The sequence below is a fragment of the Melopsittacus undulatus genome, chromosome 3, assembly GCF_012275295.1.
Source record: "Melopsittacus undulatus isolate bMelUnd1 chromosome 3, bMelUnd1.mat.Z, whole genome shotgun sequence".
NCBI classification, from domain to species: domain Eukaryota; kingdom Metazoa; phylum Chordata; class Aves; order Psittaciformes; family Psittaculidae; genus Melopsittacus; species Melopsittacus undulatus.
In genome coordinates, this window is record NC_047529.1 from 35,319,372 (window position 1) to 35,339,925 (window position 20,554).

At 33.4% G+C, this 20,554-nt stretch overlaps 1 protein-coding gene across 1 annotated transcript in view; it reads right to left on the minus strand.

Annotated features, from left to right (window-relative positions):
- Positions 1–3,089: 3,089 nt before the first annotated feature.
- The window catches only part of CSMD1 (CUB and Sushi multiple domains 1), a 1,105,213-nt gene continuing 1,087,748 nt past the window's right edge, over positions 3,090–20,554 (minus strand). The window contains exons 64-70 of the mRNA XM_013130058.2: positions 19,953–20,132; positions 18,281–18,325; positions 15,260–15,421; positions 14,141–14,253; positions 13,328–13,415; positions 7,065–7,197; positions 3,090–3,327 (exon numbers count right to left, since the gene is read on the minus strand). Of these exons, the coding sequence (XP_012985512.2) occupies positions 3,168–3,327; positions 7,065–7,197; positions 13,328–13,415; positions 14,141–14,253; positions 15,260–15,421; positions 18,281–18,325; positions 19,953–20,132 (881 nt within the window). The 3' untranslated portion in view covers positions 3,090–3,167. The remainder of the gene's footprint in view (positions 3,328–7,064; positions 7,198–13,327; positions 13,416–14,140; positions 14,254–15,259; positions 15,422–18,280; positions 18,326–19,952; positions 20,133–20,554) is intronic.

Here is a 20,554-nt window from a genome sequence, read left to right on the forward strand (position 1 = left end):
TTTATTTTTAACAATTTACCTACATTAATCAAAAAAGTACAGCATATTTAATAATTTTACAAATTCTTCATAAAAAATATATCTCTGTACAAAAAGTTCTTTTGCACCTACTTCATGTCACAGCAGCATGTAGTGAAATGGCAGAATGAAATACTGGGAATGAAAATTAGATTGACTTGGTAATGCCAGCGTTCTTCCCCAGCCCCCCCTCCCCCCACCTTTTTTTTTTCCTTTTTAATAACAGCTTTTCTTTGTTTACAAAATATTTTACAGAAGAAAAAAAATTATTGCAGCTAGCCTGGAGAAAGGCAAGATGTGTGATACAAGCAGCAGTTTTTAACAGCTTTGAAGCACATAACCTGTTTTTTAAAAAAAATATATAGCATGTATTATTAGCCCGTTGTAATGATCTGGTCAACACTGGGGAAAAAGTCTTCTGCATATATCTCAGAAAGCACATTTCCTGGCTGCCATTAACCCAGCCACTGCACAACATTTTAAGAGTCTTATTCTGATGAAGCACCATATGTAAGTGCATGCATATACAGCCCTCTGTAAAATAACTTTAGGAGAAAGAGATTCAACCTGAACAGAAGACTCAAAAATAGCGGAGAAGTAGAAGCATTTGAAGGATGTGGACAGAACAGAAAAACTACAGATGCTTTGTTTTACTTGGGTTCCAGTCTGAAGTTCCTGTTCCCAAACAAACATCTTAGGATAATTTGTCAGTGTGTCCCAATTTTGAGTGTCCCTGATCAAAGAACACTCAGGATAAACATTCCTTACATAATCTCCCCAAAATAAACCACTGAATAAACAATTCACAGGATCTGGGCTTTCTAATACAGAGGATCAAGTAATTTAACTATTGTCTTTTCTAAGACCATTCCTTGGTGGTCATAGTGAGACAGGTCTCTGAATACACCGTCAGGGCAGGAGGAGAAAACATGAATAATAGCTACTTCATTTTTTTTTCTTTTTCTGCCATTGCCACTATAAAAAAGACTTCCAAAGCAGTAATGTCAAGCAACTGTCAAAAACTTTAATGACACAACAGCTTTCCTCCCTGGCCTGCTGTTCCTCTTTTCCGCTCTTCATTTTCAGAGCAACTTCCTCTACATGCGGGAGAATCAGGAAAATAACTTTGATCTGGTGACTTGATTCTTTCTCAGGAAATGTGAAGGGCTCTGAGATGTGACAAATAAATGAAACTTGCTACACAAAAACTTCAGAAACAAACCAAAAAAGGAAAACCAACAACTACTAACAAAGTGAACAAGGAACTGACTGAAAGGATTATTTATTAAATTTTCTTCAGAGTTTCTTGCTCCTACGAGAAATATAACAGCTGGAGGCCCTACAATACTGAATTATATTGCTGGTATTTTTCATCTAACAGATGCAGAGTTGTTAAGCTGACTAAGGTTTACCTTTGAAATTTTCTTTGTGTTCTGTAGCATTAGCTGAAAAACCTGTTACTGGGCTTACCTTACCTTTTTGGTTTGTGTATAACAGCCAGACCTACACACATATGGAGTTCAGAAACATTATTCTGCTTGCTTTTTTTTTTTTTTTTTATAGCAAGTGGACAACAGGACAATTTGAAATTCAGAAAACTGAAACAACAACAACAAATAACCCTGATTTTTTTTAAAAAAAGGAAAGCAACTTTCCTGGTTTCTGAGCTCAGTGTGTCTAAAATCAGACATCGCTTGTTTCCCGTAATTTCCTAATTTTAAACCTCAATTTAGCTGCCCAATGGCATTTTTCATTTGTTTGTCGGTTTCATTCAATAAAACCTCTAATTCTGAGAAAATGTTAATGATTTACTCAATCATTCATATTTACAAATTTCAAACTTTCTCTGTCAAACTGTGTAAGTACAAAAGCAGTAAGCAGTGCATTTAGAAATTCTGAAAAGAAAAAGAAAGCAAAGATAACTGAATATTTCTCTTTGTTCAAAGTAGAAACTGAATGACAGCTTGTTATAGACAAAATTTGCACTGGGTTTACATATGCTACTGTAATGTGTTTTAGTTCCATGTAACATCAGAAAATGATGTCATATTACAGGAAAAAAATGGAAAATAATGCAAAAGGGAAGACTGCATTATGAGCACAGGCTCACAGGCTTTATGAGCTATCTAAAATAAATTACTATTCACATTTGTACATGGCAAGCAGCAATAGCTGCTAACCCCCCCTGCTGTTATAATAGTATGATAGTGACAATGGTGACTGATGACTGATATCAGAAGAAAACAATACTGGCAATGAAATTTTCTGAGAAATGGGCTCTTGTTCTGGCTGAAAGTCTCCAGGGACTTGTAATTATGTTTACAAAGAAATTTAGTAAAAAATTGATAAAGGAAATATTGTTCTCTATCACACATGATTTTAACTGGTGCTAAGCATGGGGCTCATAATTTAATATTCCAAGTAAATTTGTTGTGGAATGTTTTGCTTTGCAAAGAGTGTGTGAATGTCTATATACAATGGACAGTGTGTAGAAACCCTGTATATTTTTATCAGTATCTTACTCAGTCAGCCATAACACTCTAGTGCAAAAAAATTGTGCATTAACATTTTGCAATATAATGGCTGATTGGGAAATTGCCAAACTGCCCTATGTGTGAGATACAGTGTAAGTTTCTTTAATTTTAGCAAGATTTCAATGGTAAAGCTTTTGCAGGTGTATGCAACTTCAAGAAAGGTTGTCTTCTCCTTCAAGAGAGCTTGATTTCTTCAAAATATTCCTGGGGATAATCTGTGGTGCTATCATTTGTCACAGTACTCAAAGGATTTATCCAAGTGCCCAGAAGAATGCATTGAAAGGCATCCAGCCACATACAAATATGAAAGTCTGAGGCATTAAATATGAGAAATTGGCATGACTTGGCAGTCTTCCTTAAAGTGTGCCTTGATCTGAAGCAGATGCAGCCAGGCGTTTCGATCCATCTTTAAGATGAAAAAATATTCTTTGTCTGATCCCCAGAAGACTGACACGTTTTTACCAGAAAATTTAGCTGCATGTAGGCTGACAGATGATGTTAAAGATTACAGCAGCAAAGCCAAGAGAAGAAGGGAAACTGGTATATGGCACCAAAGGAATTACTGCTTGTCCATCAGAGGTATGGCTATGAATCAGTCATATTGGGCACTGAAGGCTATACCACTGTACAAACTGTGTTCAGAGTCGTATCAAACCTCACAGCCTTTGCCTCTGTGGGTTTTAAGTTTGTGTCATACATGGGATTTTCAAATGAAGCCTGTCCATTACTGTTTTCATGTCCAGCATACCCATTGTACTGTACTTTTGGTCTTGTTCTGTAAAAAAAAAAAAAAAAAAGAAGACAGGAAATTATAATTAAATATAAAAAGAAATTAAATATAAAAAGAAAATTAAATACAAAAAGAAACAATATACAATTATTGCAAGTTTTATCTTTAATATTTCCATCATGTCTACACAAGTTTCGTGACTGTCTAAAAGTGATAAAAGGAGACCCACAAAGGATGCTGCAGGGACTTAAAAAGTAAGAGAAATCTGTCTGGAAGTTGTTTTTCATAGCATGAAGAAAAGAAAAAAATTCCTAATGGGCAACAATAAGGGCAAAATATAGGTATGCACTTTTCATTATACAAATGTAAAAAAAATGATAATTTCGTAGCTTGTTGTTCATGACAAAATTGACAGCCAAAACTAAAAGAATGTACAACAAAAGTACGAACAAAAGTAAAGTTGGAACTGATAACATAGTATTTTATGTCAGTTGTAACAATTAGGATAATTTCTGATTGCTTTTTCAGTTCTAGATTGATAGACTAACCATAAAAGAATCTTTACAGAGAGCGGAAACATTTATTCCAGCTCTACTAACTTAACACCTTATCAATTCCAAATATATATCATTGTATTTCTAAAACATTGATATCAGTGTAAAAATACAGTAGCATCTTTAATTGGTGAATTTAATTTGGTCAACTTCAAGCATATTCTAGTTGATTTTTGTGGACATTTGCAATTTTACCCACACTAATTTTTACAGTATACTAAGGAAGGATACTATGCAAATGTTCTGATAAAAATCAATACAAATTTAGAAGACTTGAATGCAGGAGAAGATGACTAGGTGGACATAGAAAGAAGGGAGTGACAGCCTCCTAATTAATCCTTTTGTCAGCATCTTGGGGTTTAGATGAGATATACACACACAGGTTTTATTGGCTTAGAGGTTTTTGAGCGGAGGTAGAGGGGAATGGTGTAGTAATGTGCTGCCATCAGGTGCATATTACATTCCAGAGCAGGAAGTTAGCATTGCACCAGCTAAGTGCTGTAATACGTGTCGTGGGCACTAAATTTAAGTCAATGCAAAGTCAGCCAGCATAGATTCAATCAGGCAACTCCTACACTGACACAGCAAGTATCCAGAACATCTTAAACTGCTAGTGGTAGCAACCTTTAGAAAAGCGACAGTGATTTCAGTTATTCCAGAAAGATCTGCCTTACCATGCCTTCTTACCTCCATAAATACTTCCAGCAATTAATACTAAGTACCTTGACAGAGATTTTATATGATGAAACGTATATAATCAGATTCATCAAATCCTAACTAATATTCTCATAAATTTTGACATTCAAATGTGGAAGATACAAAGACTTATATTTCAGTAACCACTCTTATAATTTGGATAGTATTTTACCACCATGAAGAACTACCAAAACTTCAAGGATGTTCACATCTTTATGTTTCTGTTCCAACATATAAAGCCAAAAATTAAATGAAAAGTAAAACAGAATTGTGCAGACTTTCTGATATATCCAGTAAAATTATATCCTAATAAATTATATTTTCCTACTTTAAATCTTTCTATGTATAACTAAATGAACATATAAAGGAGGTTCTGAATATAATTTCATAAATGCAATTGAAATAGGGAAAGACAGTCAATGAAGGATTGCAAAATGTAGATGCTTGGTGCTTAAAACAATGTAGAAAATATTCTTATGATAAAACTTCAGAAAAGGGTTCTTGAAAATCAGACTCTTTTTCTAGAGAATTTTTTGGTTTACATAGCAGATAGCAAAAACTATAATTGAAAAAATGTCAGTAAAAAAACCTGACAACCTACAAATAACTTTGTTACTCATAAATATGTCTTTTTCCCCATATTTTCATCTCTGAAGCACCAAAAATGTGCTTAGAAACCTTAACTAGAAGTTTTACTAAGTGTAAGTAATGAAATATATTTGAATTTCGTTCAGAAAGACTGAGATGCTGTCTTCATCCTGATGAAATCCGTCTGTGAGATAAGTTACAGAAACTGTGTACAAAAAGGTTTAAAACCCCTTGTTCTGATTATATATTAGTCTGACACTAGCAAAAACACCCATAAAATCTTCCCCTAAGAAGACCTTCAATTTCTCTGTTATAGACAGCCTTTAGTGGTATAACTGTTATCGCATCATTGTGAAAATTTCATGTTATTCTGATCGTTAAGGTAATCTCAAGAAAGTCCCTTCAAAAGTTGCAGATTCTGTCTTCTTTTTTTGAAATTTGAACAGAATAAAGCTAAGCTAAAGTTACTTTACATCAGTAATTAAGTTGTTAATTTTCTCATGATAATATGTCACTGATAACTCTTCTAAAAATTGTGGTTTAATAGAAGAAATTGTTTGAAAATCTAAAAAAAGAACAATATTTGAAAAATTAAGTTATGAACAACATCTTTTTCAAGTATCTAATACATTTAAATTAGATTAAGGTCAGCAGAACTGCAATACTGCACCAGCAGTACTATAAACTTTGGCATTACAGGTGCTTGTCTGAACACTTAAGTTTTCTCTCTCTTAAATACATACATATTTCTATTAAAAAGAAAACAGCATCTCCACTGTTCATGCAAGACATAATAGACTTGATAGAATAAACCACAAAATGTACCCCTACGTCACTATGCAGTCCTACTGATGTTTTTAAGAGCTTGCTGTCTCTTTCTAAGAGCAAAGTTACAGCAATGTTCCCTTTACATTCTGTCTCTTTGCCTGATCTGAATGCTTCTGCTTTTATGCTGCACTTTAGGTTCCCCCCTTTGTAGAACAAGAGTTATCTAAGAATGCAGATCTGCAGCCTCTTACAATAACATGTTCTAAGAGAGAGTTCACTGGTCTTCCTGTGCAGGTTTTTGTTTGTTCTGCTTTGTTTCTTTTTTTAACAAAAGGCTGTATTATATTTCAGGACATGTATCATTTTAACTGGAGTTCACAAGTTCAAGCTCCACTGCAATTTCTTTTTGAAAATCCTCTAAGGCTGAAGTAGGTAGATAGTCCAGTTCATCACAGGGCAATAGTTGACTTCAGTTTATGTGATTTCTTACAGTCACAAAATACTCTTGATATCATGGATATAGAACAAGTTTTAAAAGCATGATATTAAAAACGAGTATTTCTCTTAAACACCTTTTTAGAAATTGCAAACACAAGGAGGTCAGAGAGTATTGTAGCTTAATACAAAAAAAATTGCTCCAGAAAGCTTTGGTCAAATAGCACTCAGCATGAACAGATGTTCAAAAGAAACATAAATTTCAGATTTTAAACCAAATTTCAGAAAAGATGGTAGGATTGATTCTATTATCCATTGACATACAAAGTTTCATATGAGCTGAAGTGGTGCCAATTCTACTAGTATACATGAGCTTATTCAGCATGTACTTTAAGTAGTCTCATTATGGGCTGTTCTTTCATGGGTTTTATGGATTTTTCAGCTCGTATAATTACTGTCGTAAGCATTTTGAAAGAAGCACCACACATGAAAAAATAAAACATATGACCTGAGATTGCAATCTGATTCAGTGTAATGAACCAAAAAGATTGATAGGTCTTTGCTCCTTAATACAGTGACACATTTTTTCTACTTGCTAACCATTAAGAACTGCCTGCACTGAAACCCTTCATGGGAATACTTAGAAATATTTGCCTTTCTAGAGTAAAGATATTCTGAAACTTTAATGAAAATTAAAACACAAACCTTATTTAGTTACCGAACAAATAACATTTACAATACCTGTGTTTGTAGAGGTAAAATGCAAACCCTGATAGTATTAGAGCAAAGAATGGTACCAGGATGGCAGCTGCAACAGAACTGCTGTTTGTACCATAATAGTGATTTGAAAGGTCTGTGTCTGCACTTAAAGGACCTGAAATGAAAGAAAAAGGACAGAAATAAAATTCCCAGGTTTTCTACCTTAGTTTTCTTTTGATTCAAAAATGAAAGAAAATGGTGTCTTGATAAAACAATTCTATTTTAAAACATGAAATAAACAGCATCCTGTATTGTAGTATAAATCTTGTTAATACCAATTAATAATGTATCAATAACTATGAACATTGTTTAACATGTAGAGTAACATCAAGTAAAACAATTATGAACTACACCTCTCACGAGTCAATAATTCAGTTAAGCCATATATCTTCTGAAAAAAATACTAATACTGCAAAAAAGTATTCTCTATCTGCACCCTTAAGAGTAAGCTTAGAAATAACAGGCAGTCAGATCACATCATCTGGGTTCCTGTTGCGGACAAGCAGATATCCTGGACTGTAAGGCATCTTGCAGAACCCATTTTTCCATCAGTATGAAGAGAGACATTGTCAAACTGCTTAAATAGGTGGCCAACTTGACAATGCAAATTGTGAAGGATGAAAAATTATTTTATCGTGAAAAATGCAGATTTTTTTAATAGGATAAAAGCAGCATATTTTGAGAGCCAAGTCCATGTTGTCACTTTGAAATTGCAGCTCTTCAGAGAGCAATATACAGATTCTATTTAAGGAAGGAGACACCAGGACAGAGAGAAAACACAGTGAGGACAGGCTGGGACAGAAAACTGGGATGGCTATTCTGTGTTATATTTGCTGATACTAGTAGAGAAAAATAAAGAGACACTGCGATTTACCACCCAGAAATGCTTCAACACACAAGTACATAAACACCATAACTCCCTTGTTCATCGCAACATCAAACAGTCTTTTTAGGACTCTAGGAACAGACCACTAGAAAAAGCAGAGACCCAGGCATTGTGCTGTTTTCATCAGTTTACTAAAATATTTAAGTTGCAAAACTGAGAAAGCAGCAAACCCATCTACAATTTCTTGCATTTCAAGCTCAATGTGAAAGCAGAGTGAGGCAAGCTTTTGTTCTCTTAGATATTTTTAAAACTTAGATGTTTTAATTGATATTTTGTGCAGTTACAAAATGTATTAAATACTAGGAAATAATTAAGTTCCATTTAAAATGAAGATAGCACCCCTAGAAATTTCAGAATTGCCAGATCTCATCACTAAACATGACAAAACACTGTACATCAGTGCTTTTATCTACCTTTATCTTCTGCCACACTTCAGACTTGCAGAATCACAGAATCATAGAACAGTTAGGGTTAGAAAAGACCTTAATATCATCTACTTCCAACCCTCTGCCATGGGACAGATGCCACACCCTAGAACATGCTGCCCAAGGGTCTGTCCAACCTTGTCTTGAACACTCCCAGGGATGGAGCATTCACAACTTCCCTGGGAAACCCATTCACCACCCTAACAGGAAAGAATTTCTTCCTTATATCCAGTCTAAACTTCCTCCGTTTAAGTTTCAACCCGTTACCCCTTGTCCTATCACTACGGTCCCTAATGAATAGTCCCTCCCCAAGCATCACTATAGGCCCCCTTCAGATACTGGAGAGCTGCTATGAGGTCTCCACGCAGCCTTCTCTTCTCCAGGCTGAACAGTCCCAACTTTCTAAACCTATCTTTATACAGGAGGTGCTCCAGCCCCCGATCACCCTCATGGCCCTCCTCTGGACTTGTTCCAACAGTTCCATGTCCTTTTTATGTTGAGGACACCAGAACTGTGCACAATACTCCAAGTGAGGTCTCACAAGAGCAGAGTAGAGAGGCAAGATCACCTCCTTCGACCTGCTGGTTCATGCTCCTTTTGATGCAGCCCAGGATATGGGTGGCTTCTGTGTATTTGTCTTAGAACTGGTGAAGGCAAATATTTTCAAATTAATAAACTTACTACTGTGATAGCGGGGACCATGTTAGGAGCTTTATCACACTACTGTGGAATATCTTAATTAATGCTGCACTGTTTTAGAGTAGAACCAGGGTATTATAATAATCTTTGGACTTTACTAATCTTTGTCCTAACACCCAAGGTATGGAAGAACTGTTGACAAAATTTATATATTGCTAAATGAAATACAGATGGAATTAAGTAGCTACCACAGCCTAGAAAAATTTGAATGTTCCTTTAAAAATTTTATTGGTAGAAAAATGAGAAAAGTTTAAAAAACTGCATGCACTTATCACTGTATTTATTCATTTTTCCTTTACAATCACAATCCCCAGCTGTTTTTCCAATTATTTGGAGTAATTAATAAAAATGTGTTAAGAATTATATTAATTGTAGTCAGCTTGTAACAGCAAAACCATGGAAATAATATTTTAAATCTTATTTTAAATTCTAGCCAAGCACCAAAACAGAAATATGTATGATCAGTGAGCTCCTAATTTATATCTCAAAGCTATTATCATGGCAGAAATGATGGATACATTTTAATGAATAAGTAAAGATTATAAAATACCTAATCAGAATTCAGCTAAAAGAAAACAGTAGTTTGAAACTAATAATACGCAATTCTTGGGATGAACTTTTAGTATGGAATTAAAAAAAAACACACCACTTTTTTTTTTCTTCTAACTGAACAGTTAAACTAGGCACAAACTTATATTTAGATCATTTCTTTTTAAGTTATCTCTGTTTGATAACTGCCATTTAGTACTTATGACTCACCACTCCTATTGAAGGTGAATATTCGATATCACTACAGTTTTTAAAGTACAATATGCATGGTAAGCACACTTTAATATTTTAACTGAAGTTTACAACCTTTAATTGGCATTGGAAAAGTGTTGGCCAGGCTTGGACCATGCACTTTCTTTCTGTGCATTCTGCTTTTTATTACGAAAGATAAAATTTGCTGCAATTCTGAATAATTTGATTTTAATTTTATTTATTTATGATTTTTTTAATCTACGTATTATTAAATGTATTTATTTACAAGACTTGGCATAACCTCAGTTACAGTATTTAGTTATTTAGTTATTCAGTTATAGCATATAGTCTGTTTTAAAGAAGAAAAAGAAAGAGAAAAGATAATTTAGTTCACTTTCAATTAAGGAAGATATATTTTGTCACTGGGAAACATGATTATTTTCATAGAGGGATATTCAGTTATATAAATGTTTTTCACACATTTCACAGCATAACAGGGGTTTGTTTAGCCTTGTAAGAACAGCAGGAGGCAGGTGATGTCCAAATTCTGAAAATACACAGTGAAGTCATTATTGCATAAGTTGCATGGTTCTGCCCTTTAGATGGTTAATGAGTTTTTGTCCTTTATACATATTAGAAAATTATACTTTTTGTAACAAAATGTTCATAAGGAAATAAGCATTTCCTTATCATTGTTTGGAGCTTTCAAATGCATTTCTCCTGTAACTCCAATCCTAGGGTTTCAACTGTCTGGCACCAGTACAGCATGGCTTAGTTTTAATAAAAAACCTGCAGTCAAAGTTGGAGAAAGTGTGATAGCAGAAACAATACAAGATAAGAAAATGAGAATTACAGTCAGAAGAGCAATTTTTCAGATGAGGGTACTTAGCAACTCAAGGACTTAAGAAAAAAAATACCAACACAGAAAGCAAGTCAGCAGCTTCCAATGAGCAACAGAGGCTGGAACTTCTTGATTGATAACCACTGGATAGCAAAGACTCTTTGGGTACCTCACTGGGTGTGATATATATAGCCTCATAGAGCATTAGTCCCAGCATACTTATGCATTAACTAATGTACAACTGTTTTATACTCTGAAGCTGTGAGTATCTTGTTTGGATCTAAGTTTCTTTGTGAATAATGAAACTCACACAAAATGATCTGGAGAGGAAGGATGACACCTTTATAGAGTGAAATTTTAAATTCACATGTCTCACAATGTTCAATGCTTGGAAGCATTGATCGGTTTCAAGAAATTAATATGTATTTCACGACCATTAATCTAATATATAACAGACACAAATTAATTATTCATATTTCTTGTCACTATTTATTATCTCAATGTAGACAAGCTAAAAAAGTACTTTTAAGGAAAAGAAAAAAGAAAGAGAAGTGAGTCATTGTATTTCCTCAGAGGAAATAAATATAGTGAAATAATCATTTGGTGAAGTTAGTTTCTCACAAAGTCACTTTTTTCATACAATCTTAAAGGACATTCCAGACTGGAATGTGCAAGGCCAAGAGTTTAGAATACACTTCTTCTAGAACTGTTGTGATGAGGCACAAGCACCCAGTAATCACAGAAACTGAACCTAGCCACAGATATGCAGCCTTCAGAGACAAAGTTATTAAAAAATGATAAAATAAACAAAAAGCCCCCAGCAATGAATGATTACTTGGCAAAACAAATAATATGGTGCCACAATGAGGGCCCCTTAAGCAGGCTCAGATACAGTTCTAATTTGTTTGACAGACTGATAATAGATCTCTTTGCCCTCTATGTTATTACCTAAAGGTACAAGCAAACAGAATTGCTTCTGAAAGAGGAAAAACAGTTAACAGATATAAAAGTTCTTTCTGTTTGTATGTCATTAAATTCCAATACGGGGCATATCCACTGAGCCTGTTCTTTCTCCAGTGTCATGTGATAGGAAATTCTTCATCAGATAGATTGGTCTTTAACCCTTAACCAAGTATTTCCCAGTAAATTCTCTTATTTGAAGCACACTTGAAGGTGAAGAATTTCATATGATGTTACGCATGCCCCAGCACATGCATAGTTTATGAACACTTCTGGTTTAGTGTAAAGGCAGCAAATATAAATTATTAACTTCCTGAAGAAACAAAAATGTGTTAAGTCTTCAGGTGGATGACATACGATATTGTTATCTCAGCAGAATATTCATGAACAGAATAGACTTAAAAACAAAGCCCGTTGTCCTTGAATATGAGAGGGTACAGACAAGTAGTACGACCCGTGTTGACTGTAATCTGCTGTTTCCTTTTAGCTGTAGGTTTTAACTAAGACCATAGTCTCACTGTTTTGACATATCAAAGACTGCTCAACAAGACAGATGTTTGAACAAACGTTGATGCTCTACCTTTATACTGAACTTGTTAAAATCAGAAAGAAAAAGCAGCTTAGATACACAGTGATAAGAATTGCATAAAGGTACAGTCAGACAAATAATCTGTCCCAGACAAGATTTTACTCTGAAGACTGAAATTGTTATTTGGCTTTAGTAATTGGCAATTCTTAGGCTGAGACTCTGAAGGTGGGTGGCTAAACATTGTGACTGAATATATACAGCAATTTGAGAGGTGGCCAGGACGAGCAAATCCATAGTATAACTGCTATTACAGCAGTTAATAGAGCAAAGAAATACAAGAGAGATTTGGCAGAACTTTGAAGAACATTGGGTACAGCACCAATGAAGTCAACGGAAAAAAGTCTATTTATAAAATGTAGGTAGACTCTGCTATAAAGATATTGGTTAGGCTGTCTCCTTTCTCTAGCCCACTACTTTGCTTTATATATACTGTGGTTTGACCACTCTGCAGTAGTTCCAGGATCAGGAAATGCAGATGTCTATACTTGGTATTTGCCCAAACTATTAGATGATATTTCATGTGTAGACATTTTATTAGTTTTTATGAAAAAATAATCTTATGAGCAGAATAATTAGTTTTTCATCAGCTGCTGGAGCACTTGAGTCTATAGCTGTGATATACATATCAGCCACCCATTTCATATTTTTGACAGTAAAATAGAATTCTATCTAAATACATATACATTCTGGAAGCATCCATCAGCAACAAGCACTCCAAATTACATTAATAAAATTAGTGTTGATTCTCTCCTTTTAATTTCCTATATGGTTCTGACTGCAATTTATGGAGTTGAGCAGAAAGTGTCTCTGAATTGCATGACACTCTGTTACTTTCAAAAAGGCATTCACAGAAAAGCAAGCAGTTGCACTGGCATTCTCTAGCTGCTATACCTGAAAACATGAGATAGTAACACATTAACCAGAGTCAAATTGAGACTTGAACAGATTATTTAAAATATGTATATTCCACTATATTTTTATAATAGCAATGGCATGAAATAAACATACTTTTTTTAAGCTAGATAGATGAGTCATTTGCTGAATTCACTCTTGAAAAACCCCAAAAGATTATACATTACATTAAAGCGCTATGAACATATTTACCTTGTCTTTGGAACATAAATTTTCCGAAGTCTTTTCCATGTATATCACCTTGATAGGTAAAACCCCCTCTTTCAAACCCTGAGGATACCTAAAACATGTTAAAAGAGAAAAAATATTTCTGAAAAAAAGAAGTAAGAATGTTTATGCTTAGCAATTTGTTTTTTTGACTTAGAGGAGAAATACAGAGCCCAGACTTTCACTTTTATCCCTTAAAATATTAGTAAACTCTCTGCTTATGCAGTATTTATCATTTTAAGTTTGCAACAGTATTAAATAAAGTTTCAAAATAACACATGGGATGACTTTAAAATATCTGATGTATATTGCTGCATTTTAAAATTCTTCAACTGGGAAACACATAACTGAATTAATCTACGGATACAAAAGTCTACTGAATTGTCAGATTTTAAATTGTTTTCCATAAAAAGCATTATGAGGCACAAAGGAGAACTGCAAAGAGTAAAAGAACTTTTTCATCAAGATTAATTTTATTACAGTGGACTATTTCCCAAGTCAAAAATGAACAATGTTTCTAAACATAAAATTCTCACTTTCATCTAAGAAAGCAGGGCAAAACCATGGCAAATTATGTTGATCATCTGCCTCTTAGTAAACTAAAAATTCTAATGGGATTGTGGAAGATGGAAGCTTGTATACATATTTTTTAAAAGAAAAATAATGTGAACTCTACACTGACATCTACAGTGCTGTATTCCATGCTAGTAATATAAAAAATTGAATAAAGGTTTAGGAAGGAAATCACAAGTTACTTAAAACTCAGCAAGCTTTACCCATAGCAGTCCGATTACTTACATAACCATCTAGTGCCCAGTTGTCATTTTCAAACTTGCTTACAAAAATTTCACTGGATCCTTTAATCTGAAAAACTTTCAAGAGCAAATGGGCTTCTTCTTTCTTGTAAACACCTAGTAACACGAAGGAGGTAACATACGTCTTTTCAACATTTTTTTTAATCAGTTTATTCAAATATCCTTTCAAAGCAAAGTATATTGATTTAGAATTAAAATATTTTGTAGAAAACATTTAGAAAATTTTATAACCTGGACAACAAGATTTCAAGTGTTGTAATAGCAGGATCTTATTTTACTGATCTTTTGCCCACATTGTATTTGTCTATAGGATGCAAAGATGGTTTTGTACAGTTTAATTTTACACAGAAATGGGCAAGAATATTTTCTTTTTTGTACTGTATTTCAATAATTCTGAATACAGAAACAATTTTCTTGAACAGGAAAAATTTGGATTTTACTCACATAACAATATATTGCTATAGTAAATATCAACGGTGCAGTGAATTAAAATTTGCCATTTGTTTTTTGGCAGCCAACTCCTGAAATTCTCTCTGAACTCTTGGCCTTAAAAGGTATTTATATCTGATAATATTCTTCCCAAATGTAGCTGTGATCAGATGTTAAATTTGAAGTTCAAAGTCAGATTTGCAGACAGGAATGCACAATGTTGATTAAGTTATGCGTAAATTCCTAAGTTATTTTTTTAGTTATCTAATTTAACTAAGTTAGTAATCTGTGCCTACTGTATGTTATGATATTATTATGATCATATTGCTGTCAAGCAGATCTTAATCACTATTGAATAAAGGGGCTTTCCAATGGTACAATTCTTAAAATGCCTATAAACTCTTAGTCTGCTTCTTTAATGTTACTTGTGAGTTCAACACATCGATACAACAGTCTGAGATGAAAAAAAATCTACTCAATATTTATTTGAAGTGGAAAAAAAATATGACTGAATTTTGTGCAGACCATTACATTAGGTTCTTTTTGCAAAATAAGCAGAAAAACTTTCTTGTGAAAACATTAAGTTTTTGGTTTGTGTTTGGCAGAAAATGCAACAAAACTGAACAGAAAAAAAACCCAAACCAGCTGTTTTAACATCAAATTCTGAACCTACCTGATAATTTGATCTGTATGTTGGATGCCTCAGTGAATGTGGCATTCACTTTGCTGCTTGTAGTATTGAACCAATCAACAGTCAGAGTAGCAGGCTGTCTTTTTCCTAAATATTCATAAAACCCTTTCCACAGTGAATTTATAAAAAACACATCTGAGGGAACTAAATAAAAGTGAGCACAAAAAGAAACAAAAAAGAAGTTAACAACAACAAAGTAGCAATATTTCTAGTCACACTTAGGTTCTTTATTTTTTTTCTGTTACAGCATCAATCACTGTTATAAGGAGGTATTAGAGTAAAAATTTTACAGCAGTAAAGACAGTATATTGGAACTAAATGATCTTAAGGTCCTTTCCAACCCTAACTATTCTATGATTTTATGACTCTACGATAATGACCTTTTCACACAACTGCCTACTGTATACTATACCTGTCCATTACCATACTACACATGTCCATTAATCTTCCCCTAAAGCCCTACAGCTTTAAGGTATGATGAAAAAATTGAGAATAATTTTCTGAGTATCAAATGAATGTTCCGTTGAATTCACTGGATTCCAGACATAGTTTAGCACAAGTTTCTTGTTAGTCATTTTTAGAGTCCACATCTTTTTGTTGTACAGTATGACCACACCTGTGAACAGTGAAGTTGCCAGAATAGGGAACAGTTTTGATTTAAAATAAAGGAGTTTGCTTCTCTGAAACTGCAGTTCAAATAATCTGAAGTGAAACCCCCTAAAACGAAGTATGAATTACAGGAAAAAATATAGGTATTTGAGTCATTCATTTGATGTTATTTCTATTTTTTCCTCTATAAAAAAAAATAAAAATATTTAGAGGTCATTAAGTGTTGTATTTAAAATATTTATCTCTGCTTTTAATTAAAACTGTGTGTCTGAAGTTGTTCTCATGAAGCTGAACTTCTAGTATTAGTGGCATGAACCTGACAGGACTCTTCTAAAGGAGCAAAGACCATACTTCTTTTGTCACATTCAACATCTTCACTATCTACTTTCTCTATCTAGTGTAACCGTCAATAATATCATTTACAAATTATAATTTTCCAAATAGTACCATTGACTCAACATTTACAGGATTTGCACTTGGTGCAGATGGACAGAAGCAGTAGGGAACAAAAACATATTTCTGCTTGTAAAAAGTTAAAATACAAGTGCTGCAGGCTAATGGATGCTGCTGAGGAAATGCAGTCTGACTCATTTCTGCTGAGCCCTTGCAATGGCCCTGCCTTTCCCACCCACTGTGGGCAAATGTAGAATGAGAAAAAAGAAGTGGGTATTATTGGACTAACTCTGCACCAGCCGTGGATTCTCCTCAGAACATTGCAAATGGGGAAATCAACAGCTGCTCACTAGAACAGTTTCCTAACTATTTTTACAAAGACTATATATACAAAGCAGTGAGAGCCATGGGAGCAAAACACAATATTGTAGTTCTTAAACTTCACATTGGTATTGTAAGAATTCTTCAGTTGCAACTTATACGCAATAATAATTTACAGTAAAAATGATAGTTACTATTACTTATGAAAACATTAACTTTGGCAAAAAAACACACAACTTAATAAGCAGAATTTGTATTCAGCTATCCACAGAAATATGAATCTTTTCTGTTAAAAAACTCTACTTTAGCAATATTAGCTTCATGTCGTCTAAAATACAGATAGCAGCATTCTGGAATTCTACCAGAAGCCAAGGAAATACATAGTGTTCTATACTAAAGAGAATTCACATTTTTAAGACATTAATAATAATGCAGACTTAAAATTTTCCTTGTTAATGATGGTCATCTGTTACACAGTTTCAGTTCTCTGCTTACAGTTATTAGCATTCTCAATCATAATACCGTTTTTCGTAACAGTGCCTTTCAAACAGTACTTACTTATCAAAAGGAGTTATAAGGGACACAATATGATGTGAATTGATACTGATGCCCTGCATAGTGAATCTATTTGGAGACTTGGTCTGTATTTTAATTTGGCATTGGAACTTAAAAATCTGTGTGATAGCAGATTAATGCGTACCTTAGGTGTTCAGTGAGGCAAATCTTCCAGTAAATGAAGACTGTATATTAATTATAATGAATGCATATTATATCCTGCTTTATTGTGAGTCTGCAGAAGTAATGCATTTGAGAAGAACTCTCACTAATAAACTCACCAGTAAGGTTAATTATTAGGAGAAATACCTTTTTATCCCATCTACTTTACAGAGTCCTTCTGTGAACTGCCTTGAGTGTGAACTATTAATCTTTTCCCTGCAGCTTGCTAAAATTCAGAATATAGAATTGCAAGCTCATTTATTTGGTGAAAGCTCTGCTTATTGTTAAATAAGACAGTAAAAAAATAGACCTTTCATTTTCTGAAAATTATTGAGCCTAAAAAGAACTACATCAAGGATTTCACTGATGTATTTTTCTATTTTGACGCTGGCAAGAGGAAAAATTTAACAACACACAAATTAGGAAGCCCTAACTTGGAGTACCTTTTTGAAACCTGTTCGTGATTTTTGTTTGGTTTTGTGATTTTTTTTGTTTTGATTCGTTGTTGTCGTTGATTGTGGAGTTTTTTTGTTTGTTTGGGTTTTTTTTTTTTTTTGCGTTTCTTACAAGACTTGCAAGGAAAAGGACAGAACTTTGAGTAAATGAAATCCCAACAATTACAATCTAAGCTCATTATAAGGCTCTCCATTACAGCAATCTCTGATATAAAACTACATCAAGTCTGGGTTTTGTGTATATATGCTTTGTCTTTTCTGTTTGACAGCTTTTTTTGTGACATTCACAAAACTGTTACTGTAGAAATTAAAAGAATGCTGTTTGGGAAAGAATTTTCTAGAATACGTTTTACATGGCCTCTGCTGTTATGAAAGACCTCAATACTTATATTCCTTTCAAATGAGTAATAATTAAGTTAAATATTGAAAATAGTTTTATTATCCATACCAATCTAGGGTGCAAATCAATTGAATTTATTTAGTTCTAAAACTTTTCTTGTATACAAACCTGGAGTTTTAGTTATTGTTTCATTAACTTCTCTCACTCCTTTACCTACAAGTAAAAAGACAAATTATCACTTTCATGAATATATTCGTTGTTTGTTTTTTTTTTTTAATAGAATGCTGAAACAATGCCTGATGGATACAATTATCTCTTATCAAATAGAGCCATATTTAAACCAGAAATACCTTGTCTTGAATATTTTACATGTTCAAGCCTATAGACTTACACACAACTAGCAGAAAATAATTTAGGTATACAACGTTTTTACTGTGTAAAGTTGTCTGGCTAGCAAAGTATTTCATGCGTTTAGGCCTAAATTTTTTATATCAGTCCCAATGCTATAAAAGAGAGCCTTATAGAGGGGAGAAATACTATAACTAATTATGAATAATTACATATTAAATATAGTGAATATTGTGTTAATAAAAATTTATGCATTTATAACACAAACCAGCAAGTGCCAGGTTTCTGGATTAAGATGACAGGATCAGATATCACGGGAAAGGATCACAAATGGTGTCACTTGCTATATTTCTGGTACACTCAGCAATTATGTCCACTGACCCAAGATAAAGTTCTGGCCTCATATTGTCAGCCACTTTAAAAAGGCTAATGTCCTCAAGGAATAATTGCTCTTGCATGTCTTGTTTTTTTTTCTGAAAATTTACTCACTAGGCTGATCAAGTGCTAAGCACAAAAAATGTGGGGCACTCTCAGACAATTATACCTAAAGACTGTTTAAAGCAAACAAAAAACAACAACAAAAAAAAGATTTCTTGCTTATACAAATATTCTCTAGTTATCTTTTTATTTTTTTAAGGGAATCCAAAAACCATAAGAATGTTTCTCTTAATTTAGTAAATATATATAGTACCCATGAAAAATCACCCTTTAAGGAATTAGAAGTTTTATATGTAGATCATTTAGCTTGACAATGTTGAAACAAATAAGTCTACTCATACATTAATGAAAACTAAAATACTCTTCAAACAGCAAATCTATTGAGCATTCTTTGACGTATTAAAAATCATGTTGCAAAATCTTTCCCATGTCATCTGTTTATTTTTGAGTTATTCATATTTTAAATGTTTTGGTTTTTTTTTTTTTCTTAATCAGGAACTTACAGCCATGTTTATTTACATTTGAAGAGCAAATTTAGCCCTCGTATCTAGGTACTTAGAGCTACTCTAGAAAAATTCTATGAAATTTACATGGATGTAGATATAAGTGGAATTTGGTGTAAATATGTACTTACTTTTTAATTTTGTTGTTCATTTTTACTTTAGAAGATTTTCTTAGACAAAAAGCCTACTTGAATTAATCTGAGTTCATACATTAAATACTGAATACACTGAAATACTTTTTAGGACTGTGACATAAACACGATTAAAAGTGGTATTTTATATTGTTTTGGTTTTGTTTGCACTTTTTAAGGGTAAACTGATGTATGAATGACTGCATTTCCACACACATATAGCCATGTTTTCCTCCATGAGTTCTAAATGCTATGCTCATTTGGATCCCTTACTGTTTCTTTCATCAAGTAAAAGCTGTTGTGTCATATGCTTCTTTAAACAGTAAGTGAAAAAAAATTAATCTTACTACATAAAAATGTCCAGAAAAAAATTAAATCAAACAAAATTGGGCCCAACAAATCACTTGAGCATTTACTTACTTTTACAAATAGGTGATTTTCCTGTCCATTTCATATCTGGTTTACATGTCCGATGCTCTGATCCACCAGCAAGAAAAAATCCTGGCTGACAGGTATACACCAAAGTATACCCTAAAGTAGGAAGATCTATTGCTTTCACATCTACATGGGCTGGTGTCTCTGGCTGCCTGCAAGCATGAGCTGCAAAGGGTTTTTTAGAGTTAGAAAAAGTAGTTGTAAACAGTTTTCACAGGATTTTAGAGCATATAATTTGAGAAAAAAAAATGCATTTCAATTTACTCCCTTTCATTATATGAACTTGGTACACCTTTTCGAAATGTTAAGTAGCTATTACTTGTAAACTAACACTCACTGTATAGTTTTATTATTGTGGGAAGATGGAAATGATATTATCATACATTCTTAAACAATACACGAAAATTAAATGATGATAGCAAACAGAAAAGTGTTAAAATGAAGGTAAGCACATGCCACTGTACATAGTGCAATGATTGGCTCTGTGAATTACGGTACTGTCACAGCTTCAAGCATCACTTCCACTCAATGTTTTGAAAATTATAGAGTGGTTATTGTGCTAAATAAATACATTATACGTTTTTACT